This window comes from Trichechus manatus, unplaced genomic scaffold (assembly GCF_000243295.1).
Source record: "Trichechus manatus latirostris isolate Lorelei unplaced genomic scaffold, TriManLat1.0 scaffold00196, whole genome shotgun sequence".
Taxonomy (NCBI): Eukaryota; Metazoa; Chordata; class Mammalia; order Sirenia; family Trichechidae; genus Trichechus; species Trichechus manatus.
In genome coordinates this window covers 2,126,541-2,138,295 of record NW_004444132.1, presented here as the reverse complement: position 1 = coordinate 2,138,295, position 11,755 = coordinate 2,126,541, and the positions used below count along the sequence as shown (strand labels likewise).

Here is an 11,755-nt window from a genome sequence, read left to right as displayed (position 1 = left end):
AGATATTTCACCAAAGAGGACATTCAAATGGCCACCAAACACATGAAAAGATGCTCAATATCATTAGCCATCAGAGAGATGCAAATCAAAACCACAATGAGATATCATTTCACTCCCACTAGGATGGCTAAAATTAAAAAAAAAAAAAAAACAGAAAATAACAAATTTTGGAGAGGTTGCAGTGAGATTGGAACTCTTATGCACTGCTGGTGGTAATGCAAAATAGTATCAACATTTTGGAAAACAATATGGAGTTTCCTTAAAAAGCTAGAAATAGAAATACCATATGATCCAGCAATCCCACTCCTAGGAATACATCCTAGAGAAATAAGTGCCATCACATGAAGAGATATATGCACACCCATGTTCACTGCAGCAGTGTTCACAACAGCAAAAAGATGGAAACAACCTAGATGTCCATCAACAGATGAATGAATAAACAAATTATGGTATATACACACAATGCAATACTACACAACGATAAAGGATAATGATGAATCTGCAAAACATCTCACAACATGGATGAATCTGGAGGGCATTATGCTAAGTGAAGTAAGTCAATCACAAAAGGACAAATACTATATGAGACCACTATTATAAAAACACATGAAAATGTTTTCACACAGAAAGAAACAATCTTTGATGGTTATGAGGGAGGGGAAGGGTGGAGAGGGAAGAACGCTAACTAGACAATAGAAGTGGTAACTTTGGTGAAGGGTAAGACATTACACAACACTGGGGAAGTCAGCTCAACTTGACCAGGGCAAGGTCATAGGAACTTCACAGACACATCCAAACTTCCTTAGGGACCAAATTACTGGGCTGAGGGCTGGGGACCAGGGTCTCAGGAGACATCTAGCTCAACTGCCATGATATAGTTTATAAAGAAAATATTGTATATCCTACTTTGGTGAGTAGCATCTGGGGTCTTAAAAGCCTGCAGGTGGCCTTCTAAGACACATCTACTAGTTCCATCACAGCTACAGCAAAGAAGAATGAAGAACACCAAAGTCACAAAGGAAAGATTAGTCTGAAGGACTAATGGACCACAACTACCATAACCTCTACCAGACTGTGCCCAGAACAACCAGATGGTGCCTGGTTACCACCACCAACTGCTCTGGCAGGATCACAATAGAGAGTCCTGGACAGAGAGGGAGAAAAATGTAGAACAAAATTAAAATTTACCAAAAAAAAAAAAAAAAAGACCAGGCTTGCTGGTCTAACAGAGACTGAAGAAAGCCTGAGAGTATAGCCTCCAGACACTCTTTTTATTCAGTACTGTAGTCAAGCCTGAGGTCCACCCTTCAGCCAAAGATTAGATAGGTCTATAGGCCCAACAATAACACCTGTGAGGAACATGCTTCATAGTTTAATTCATGCATAGGAGACCATTGAGAACACGAACTCAAAAGTAAGTCAAGAAGGCAGGAAGGGATAGGAAAACTGAACGAATGGAAACATAGAACTCGGGGTGGAGAAGGGGAGAATGTTGACACATCGTGGGGTCAGCAACCAATGTCACAAAACAATTTGTGTAGTAACTGTTTAATGAGAAACTAGTTTGCTCTGTAAACTTTCACCTGAACACAATAAAAAATAAATAAGTAAATTGTTCCATCTGCAGCCTTTCCCACATCAGGTAACAACAACTACATCCTTCCTGTTGCTGAAGCTCACTGATTCCTTTTTCTCTCTAATCCATCAGAACATCCTGTTGGCTTTACTTGCCTAGTGTATGCAGAATCCAGTCTTTCTTATCATCTCACTGCTACCATATTGGTAAAGACCACCATCATCATTCCTTGCTTGGATTACTGCAACAGCCTTCTAATTGGTCTCTCTTTTTCCATTTTTGTTTCCCTACAGGTCATTCTCAACACAAAAGATGGAGTGATTCTTAAAAAAGACCAGACTTACTGGCCTGATAGAGACTGGAAAAACCCCGAGAGTATGACCCCTGGATGCCCTTTTAGCTCAGTAATGAAGTCACTCCTGAGGTTCACCTTCAGCCAAAGATTAGACAGCCCCATAAAACAAAACAAGACTAAAGGGGCACACTAGCCCAGAGGCAAGGACAGAAGGCAGGAGGGGACAGGAAAACTGGTAACAGGGAACCCAAGGTTGAGAAGGGAGAGTGTTGACATGTCATGGGGTTTCTAACCAATGTCATAAAACAATACATATACTAACTGCTTAATGAGAAGCTAGTTTGTTCTGTAAACCTTCATCTAAAGTTCAATTAAAAAAAAAAAACAGAGTGATTCTATTAAAATATGTCAGATCATGATCTGGCTGCCCTTTAAACTCTCTTATCTCATTTTCTACAACTCCTTTTCCCTCATTAAATTTCAGTGACAATGCTGTTCCTTGAGCATGCCAGGCACACTCCTGCCTCAGGGCCTTTGCACTGGCTGTTGTCCTTGCACTAACATTCTTCCACCAGATTACAGTGTAAACATGCAAAAGCCACTTCTGTTAACGAACATCAAGGATAAGTTTATTCTGAAACAGATGACAGATCGTTTATTCTGAAAATCATATCAGTATCAAAGACATAGTACTGAGAATCTTGCCACTAAAGCCTTTTTTCTTTAAAGTTAGACCGTGGAACATTTTGCTTTTTAAATCACATCACAGACTAGAAGAGCAGAATAAGTAGCATGTGTGAAAGATCAGAATACTCAAGAGCCAATTAGAATCTTTCGCACTTCTGTGAGAGCTAATCTGAATCATTTGCTCTTAATGTATTGCGTGTAAGATCTGCTCAAGCATTATTTAGAGAGGCTGTTTTCTGAAAGCAATCTCCCTTAGTCGGCAAATTTAATCATTTTAGCTTTGTGTTTCAGTTAAACAATCTATATCACTAACGCCCTCATATCTTTCTAATCATTGAATAAATGTCACTTCTCAAAGAGGCCTACCCCTAATCACCCTATTGAAAATTGCTACCTGTCCATTATTAGGAGCCCTGGTGGCGCAGTAGTTAAGAGTTCGGCTGCTAACGAAAAGGTTGGCAATTGGAATCCACCAGCCGTTCCTTGGAAACGCTATGGGGCATTTCTACTCTGTCCTATAGAGTTACTGTGAGTTGGAATCGACTCAATGGCAACAGGGTCCATTATTAATACACCAACTCTAGCCACTCGAAATTCTTATGTTCATTTTTTTCTGTAAAATTTTGACTTTATAATACATCAAATGATTTAGTTATTAAGTGCATTGGTCTATCTCCTTTCACTAGCTCCATAAAGGCAGGGATTTTTGTCCATTTTTCTGACTGATATATCCTTCTCAAGCACCTTACGTAGTACCAGGCACACAGTAGGCACTAAATGTTTGTGAAATGAACATTTAACATTGAGCGAGCCAGGTCATTTTGGAGTGAAATATTCAAAAATTAGCAGAAACCTATGAACAACTGAGTCTAAAAGAAAGCAAGTATTACAGAATGTGAGTGAAAATGACCAAATAAATACCTCACACACAAATATAACTCCTTTCAAAGCTTAGTTTCTTAAAAAACTAAATAAAATATTTAAATATAACCCCACAAAAAGTATTGAAAGTTTAAAAATAATACAAGCATAATTATAATAACATTTACCATTAATAGCCTGTGAAAGTTGAGTCTCATCGTTTAAGAAGTCGAGTAATGAGGAATCTTGTTCATCTTCTGACTCATCATCTTCATCTGATGAAGCACATTCTGCATCTTCTTGAGAAAGTTCTGCTTCATCATCTAAAAACTGCCTACCTACATGCTAAGACAAATAAGAAAACACGAAGATATCCTTAAGAAAATCATTTATTTTCCTTAATTGCAAATATTTCTGAAAAACTGATTTCTTGTCAATGCTTTTAAGACCAAAAATAATAAAAACAGAAAAAACTGCAAGAAGAAATGACAAAGTAGCATATTTATTTAAAATTCCTCCTGCTAATTCTAAGTACAAGTCAGCATGTCACTTAGCTGAATCTTTCTTTCATAAGCGTAAAACCTCCTGAGCCTTCCCGCTAATTAATTTTTGCCAGAAAAAATACTGTATGACAAAAGGACTGACCAGTAGAAAATATGCTAAGAATTCTTTTCCAAGGACTGAATGACACAAACAATATAATGACTGTAAAAGCAAAAATTCTAACCCTCAAATTTTTGCCTCTATATTTTTTTAATTTGAACTATGAATTCTCAATACACTTAAATTTCTTCACATAGTCATTCAGTATAACACTGCAAGACAAAGTTTCAAGACACAAAGAGAAACGAAAAATAGCCACCTTGAGATTTTAATTCCAGTAAAAAGACAAAATTGGGGTCAAAATATTTTTAAATTCTTTTTTCTATAAGGAAAATATATAATGCTTAGAAATAGAGAAATAGAATTCCCATAGAAAATCTAATGTTCATTACTAATTAATTAAGTATATATAATTAAGAAACTAGAAAAAGTTTACCTTTAGGTGGCTATGTCTTTTTTGGACTTTGACACCTCTTTTGGGATTCTTGTTACAACCCTTGAAGTCTTCTAAATGTGGATGTAGTTCGGGAAAATTCTCACTCTCATCACTAGATGATAATTCCAACTACAATAATCCAACAAAATTCTTGCATAAGAAAAAAATAATTGGGTTGTTGTATCTTAGTGTATTTCTCAAAAGTTTCTTTTCTTTCATTTCTTCTTTTTAAATATTTAGCCCAGCATTTTCTTCTTAGATCAACAAAATTCCTCTCACAACTCAGAACCACATTATAAATATATAATATGTAAGAATTTAAAAACCATTAAGGTAGGTAACACTAAAAACTAAAATACTAAATTAGAAAATATAGGTAATACTAATAGACATATTCATTCAATTTAGTATTATCTCAAATAAATAAACACATAAGTGCACACACCTACACGTATCTAACAGCATTTTGTATTTTTAAGTGTTTCCTTTAGAAGATCCTCAAGGGCTTCACAGAAAATAACTGTTTAAGTCCCCAAATGTGACCATCAAAATCAGCCCAAAAATGCAAGAATCCTTTTTTTTTTTAATCATTCTTTCCAGTCATCTCTTTTTTTTTTTTAATTGTACTTTAGATGAAGGTTTACAGAACAAACTAGCTTCTCATTAAACAGTTAGTATATGTATTGTTTTATGACATTGGTTAACAACCTCATGACATGTCAACATTGTACCTTCTCAACCTTGGGTTCCCTATTACCAGCTTTCCTGTCCCCTCCTGCCTTCTAGTCCTTGTCCCTGGGCTGTTGTACCCCATTAGTCTCGTTTTGTTTTATGGGACTGTCTAATCTTTGGCTGAACCATGAACCTCAGGAGTGACTTCATTACTGAGCTAAAAGGGTGTCCGGGGGCCATACTCTCAGGGTTTCTCCAGTCTCTGTCAGGCCAGTAAGTCTGGTCTTTTTTTGTGAGTTAGAATTTTGTTCTACATTTTTCTCCAGCTCTGCCCAGGACCCTCTGTTGTGATCCCTGTCAGAGCAGTCAGTGGTGGTAGCCGGGTACCATTTAGTTGTACTGGACTCAGTCTGGTGGAGGCCGTGGTAGTTGCGGTCTATTAGTCCTTGAGACTAATCTTTCCCGTGTCTTGTTTTCTTCATTCTCCCTTGCTCCCGAAGGGGTGAGATCAAGGGAGTATCTTAGATGGCTGCTCATAGGCTTTTAAGACCCCAGACACTACTCACCAAGGTAGAATGTAGAACACTGTCTTTATGAACTGTGTTATGCCAATTGAGCTAGATGTTCCCCGAGATCATGGTCCCCATAGCCCTCTGCCCAGCAATTCGGTCCCTCTGGGAATTTGGATGTGTCTCAAGAATCCTTTCAAACCAAGAAATCAAACGTAACAACAAATTTTGACTATGAGCCTACCATTATATCTCTAACAGAATATAAAACCAATCAAAAGAAGTTTATCAAAATAATTTCAATTAACAGGAATAATTTTAGTTTATAATGCATTGATCTTAAGCTGTATCAATATTTTTATTCACTTATAATTAGGCAAGGCGTTCTGCTAGTACAGTGGTTAAAGTGCTTGGCTGCTAACCAAAAGGTTGGTGGTTCAAACCCACCAACCATTCTGCAGCAGAAAGATGTGGCAGTCTGCTGCCATAAAGATTATAACCTTGGAAACCCTATGGGGCAGTTGTACTCTGTCCTATAGGGTCACTATAAATCAAAATAGACTCAATGGCAATGGGGAGTGAGAGGGAGGGTATAGTTAGGCAATACAGATATTCTAGCTAAGGTAGCAAGTTAAAGCAATCTTTCTACTGAAGTTTTCTGAGTATACAAAGTTAACATAGACTGATTGCATTTTTAATTAATTTTGCACAAATTATCCTAGATTGTATTGGAGAATTAAAAATATATAAAATTTCCTAGTCTCAAACTTTAGCTATCACGTAAGCTGATGGCAACCAAATGAATATCATTAGCTTAAGACCCACACCCCCTGCAACATCAGATTCACATAGTCAAATGTCTGCCAGATACTAACTTTACTATTCCATTAGAACCTGTTCATCATGGAACTTATCATCTCTTTCTTGTCTTCTCTAAGTATGTGACACATGTACCAAACTGCCCAAGCGAAAAACCAAATCAAATACAAGAAGGCCTTCCAGAAACTGACCCAAACTTTTTCTCCAATTTTACTGTCTGACACTCTGTACAAATAAAATGTGCATGTTATACTTTTTTTTGCTACCTGCGCCCTCCCCCCACCCCAGATATTTTCATAAGCACACTATACTAATTTTTTTACAGCAACATGTAAAAAAATTGGCATACTGCACTTACAAAAATACCTGGGGGGAGGCCCTTGGCAAAAAAAGAACAACACATGTAACGTGTGATATGTTTAAAAATACGATATTTTATGTGTAAAAATATGGTAATATAGAAATGCTACTTCTCATATTGAATCAATCTTTAAGCTGTTAACTGTGCTGCAAATGCCTTCTTGTTTCCTACTTTGCCGATACACCACATGTACTTTAAGACTTTACTGAGGTTATTATCTTTAAGAAGCCTGCTAGAACTCCCAAGGCCTAGGCTGAGGGTTTACCTTTTCTTATCACTCAACTTAAAAAATTACACTGAAATGATTTGTTTACTTATCTATCTCTTGTGGAGGTTAGAAATGTATGTTGAGACTAAAACAAAATGTGGAAAATGAGAATGACATTTCTGTCAAGTCCGGAGAACATGGCGAAACTTGGTCTCATAAGTCAAATGTTTGAGACAATAAGTAACCTACACTTTAACTAGCTTGTTTATGTGTTAACAAACCCTCTTAGAATAGCTCTATGTTCCAGACAAGCTGGCATCTGTAGGCACTGACCCCTCAGACCTGCATCATTTGTCTTCTTAGTTAAAAACAATTCTGAGGAAGAAAGGATTTCAAGAGACATTTTGATGAATATCCGTGAGACTCATCAAAACCCTTGGACTTCCCTGACTTTTTTTGTTCCTTGGACTACACCACACACTGCCTCATCTCAGGTGCAACACCCAGTCTCATGCTATGTGTTATCCAATTTGAAAATTGTATGATCAACCAATAAATCTCTAGTATTGTTTTAACTTCGTTTCAACTCTTAGAAATTATTCAACATTTTCTCCTAGTACATTATTTAAGACCAGGGTATATTCGTTATAGTATCCCTAGCATATAACATAATAAATACATAGTATGTACTTAATGAAAGTTTGCTGAATAGTTGAAGTATACTGATAAAAGTAGGGATAGCTTTTAAAGGGAGTATAAAAATTTTTTAATATTTATTGTACTTAGAAAAGTTTTCTGTGAAAATATATCTCTGAAAACTAACAAAAAAAATAGAAATACCAACGACATGTGAATTACTCTATTTTTCTGTTATATACCTATGTTCACTTATATAGATATTTTCCTTGAAATATTTATTCCAAAGGAATTTGAGCTACTATGGATTATCTGTTATTTACTTACTCTGTTTAGAGGAACTCTGCGCTTTTTGACAGCATGAAGTGGAGAATCAACTTCACTATTTTTTTGATCCTAGATAAATAAAGTAAAAGATAGCAAAAAGTCTTCAAAATAAAAAAATAGCCTTTTATATGATCACATTAATGTGATTACTGAATGACTCACCTCAGGGGATTTTAAAACATTTCTTTTGGTTTTCTTACTTTTTCTTTGGAAAATTTCATCATCTTCACTCTCATTACTTGTTAATAATTGTTCTTCTAAAATTTATAAAAACAATGAACTTGGTTAACAGATTTAAGTTTATACAATAACGACCTCTTTTATTGATGGCTACATTAAGAATCATTTCTGATAATCTCAACATTTATTCACTCTCAAAAAAAGATTTGGTCAGAATTTTGGTCAAAAAGCCAGCATGAGAATAAGGAAAAATAAAACAGAGCCAATGAGGAAAATAAGACACAAAAATGCTAATAAACACACATTTGACTCAGATACAATTTTACAAACTAAACAAAAAGGTCAGAAGAATGCAAAAATGCAATTTTATTAATCAACAGTTCTAGAATTCAAAAATTTGGTTCTAAAATCTACTAGTCTTCCTTCTGCTCTTTGTGTTTTATCTTTCTTCTAGTTGAAGGAGTTAAAACATGAAAATGCAGACTACAAAACACTATAAGATCCTTTTTCATTTGTACACAAACATGAAATAAAAATTACAAAGATATTCACCAAAATGTTAACAGAGGTTGTATCTACATGGTAGGATTACAGGAGTTTTTATTTTCTTCTCTGCATTTCTGGGTTTTCCTAGAGTTTTGTAATGAATGTACAGTTCTACTGTAATTACAAGGGTGGAGGGAAAGGAGGAGATGTTAAAAACAAAATCCTCATGTATGAAATAAAATACTTCAAATTTTCAAGTACTTAATCCAAGCTCTATTTCTGCATTTTCATACAATTTTAATTGAAGACACAATTTTGCAGCAAGCCTTCTATAAGAGCCCTGCAGTGGTTTTAAGATATGTTCACAAATTCTGATACTCCTCCCTTCAAGAAGTAGAGCATAATTCCTCTCCCTTTGATTGTAGGCGGGATTCAGTGACTTGCTTCCAACAGCAGATAGTAAAAGGGATGTTGGGTTAACTCAGAGTCTAGATCATAAAAGGTATTATGGGCTCATCCTTGCTCTATCTCTTGGATCACCTGCTCTACGGGAAAACAGCTGCTGTGTTGTAAGGACACATCAAGTAACTCTATGAAGAGCTCACACGGCAAGAAACTAAGGCTTCCTAGGAACAGCAATGTGAGTGAGCCATCTTAGAAGCAGATCCTGCAGTTCTATGCATGCCTACAGCTGACTGAAGCCCTGGCGAACATTTTGACTGCAATCTCATGAAATATCTTGAGGCAAACCACTCAGTTAAGCCACTCTTGAATTCCTCACCACAGATACCATGAGATAACAAATGTTTGTTGTTTTAAGCCACAGGTTTTGGGGGTAACTTGTTATGCAGCAGTAAATAATTCAGATTTTGGTACCTGGAAATAAGGAGTTGGCATAACAGAAACCTAAACTGTGGAAATACTTTTGGAACTAGACTGTCAGCAAAAGCTGAAAAGACAAGTTAAGTTTTAATGAAAGCTTTAAAAAAATTCAAAGAAACTGTAGAAGATTAATGACTGCTAAGGAAGCTATACGTGAGAACTTAAAGGAAAGTAAGGAAAATCTTACTGGTAACTGAAGAAACATAATCCTTTATGTAGTGCCAGAAAGTTTAGTAACACTACAGTAGCAAAGAAAGCAGAACGTGTACCTAATGAATGATATGATCTAGTCAAGGACACTTCCAGACAAAATGTTTAAGATATCATCTGGCTGCTTCTCGTTGCCATAGTAAAATGCAAGAGGAGAGAGATAAACTAAAGGACAATTAAACAAAAAAGCTGGGAGTTGCAAGTTTTGAAAATTCTCTGCCTCTCCAAATGGCAAACAATGCTAAAATTAAGAAACGGCTTCCAGACAAAGATAAATCCAGAGGCCTGCTAAGAAAACACTGTCTAAAGATGAAGCTAAGGGATAGCTGTAAAGTTTTAGTTAAGACTTCAGAGAAGATCAAAGGTGGTGCCTCACCATTCAGTCAAGATGAAAGTCCCTCTACATATTTTCAGGATGTTCCTCACAGATTCTCTCAATCAAACAAGAGGCCTTCTAAGAAGCTCAAATTAAGGATGTTGTATCCAGACTTCTCAGCAGAAGACCACGGAGAAGAAGGACTTATCTCCAAAAGATTTGTGGGCATGGCTACTGTCTAATAGAATGAATGCAAATAAGATTCACAGAAGACCAACTAAGATTTAAGAGACACAGTGAACTACAACTGAAAGGAACAGAAACAGTACAACATGAAAAAGGATCTGTATCCCCAAATATCTGCAAAAAAGGAAACAGGCTGAGAAAATGCCACAGGTGTTACCTGTTATGGGGAAAAAAAAAAAAAAAATATATATATATATATATATATATATATAATTCAGAAGGCAGGAGCAAGTGTCCAGAGGACAGAGCAAAGAACTACAGATTATTTCTAGGCTTTGAGTCCTAATCAAGGAACATCCGATCTCTGCCCTGCTGTATTCAGAACTGCTATGGACCAGTGATTCCTGTTGTGTCACTCATTCTCCCTCTTTTGAACAAGCAATCTTGAAACCAGATTTTCCTGGCCCAGTCAATTAAATTACTGAAATCCCAGTCAAAATCTTCACTGAAACCTCACAAGAAATTCTGAGCCAGAACCACCCAGTTAAGCAACTCTTGAATTCCTGACCTACAAAAACTATGAGATAAATGTTTATTATTTTGAGCTACTAAGTTTTTTGGAGTAATTTGTTACGCAACTCACTGTCGTCGAGTTGATTCTGACTCATAACGACCTTACAGGACAGAATAGAACTGCCCCATAGAGCTTCCAAGGTTGCAATCTGTACAGAAGAAGATTGCCACATCTTTATCCTGCAAAGCAGCTAGTGGGTTCAAAGTACTAACCCTTCAGTTAGCAGCCGAGCACTTAACCACTGTACCACCAGGGCTCCTTATTTGTTACGTAGCAAGAAATAACAAATATAAACCCACATAGTAAATTTCTCCTCACACTCTGCCAGTAAAATACATACTCTGACAGATAAACTTGAATGATTCCTTTTCGCAGATAAGCATTATTTAATCCAACTAGTTTTTCTTTTTTCATTACCTTCTAAGGAAGTCAGAGTTAAATGCACTGCTCAGTTACAGTAACCTACTCATCCCAGGAGACTTTTTTTTAATGAGCTATTTTATATACACATGTGTGTATACCAAAAAAAAAAAAATCACTGGACCAATAAGCAACATTATGATAAACAGAGAAACGACTGAAGTTGTAAAGGATTCCATTTTACTTGGATCCACAATTAATGCTCATAGAAGCAGCAGTCGAGAATCAAGGCGTTGCATTGGGCAAATCTGCTGCAAAAGATCTCTTTAAAGTGTTAAAAAGTAAAGATGTCACTCTAAGGACTAAGGTGCACCTGACCCAAGACATGGTGTTTTCAATCACTCATATGCATGCAAAAGCTGAACAATGAATAAGGAAGACCGAAGAAGAACTGATGCCTTTGAATTATAGTGTTGGTGAAGAATACTGAATATACCATGGACTGCCAGAAGAACAAACAAATCTGTCTTGGAAGAAGTACAGCCAGAATGCTCCTTAGAAGCAAGGACGG

At 36.3% G+C, this 11,755-nt stretch overlaps 1 protein-coding gene across 7 annotated transcripts in view; it reads right to left on the bottom strand.

Annotated features, from left to right (window-relative positions):
* FANCM (FA complementation group M) overlaps positions 1–11,755 on the bottom strand; it is a 63,582-nt gene that overhangs the window by 15,752 nt on the left and 36,075 nt on the right. For 5 of the 7 annotated variants that reach the window (XM_023741990.1, XM_023741991.1, XM_023741992.1 and 2 more), the window contains 4 exons: positions 8,153–8,247; positions 7,991–8,059; positions 4,459–4,587; positions 3,608–3,764 (listed from right to left, as the gene is read on the bottom strand). In XM_023741990.1, coding sequence (XP_023597758.1) covers positions 3,608–3,764; positions 4,459–4,587; positions 7,991–8,059; positions 8,153–8,247 — 450 coding nt within the window. The other 2 variants (XM_023741996.1, XM_023741995.1) reach the window with 2 other exon arrangements.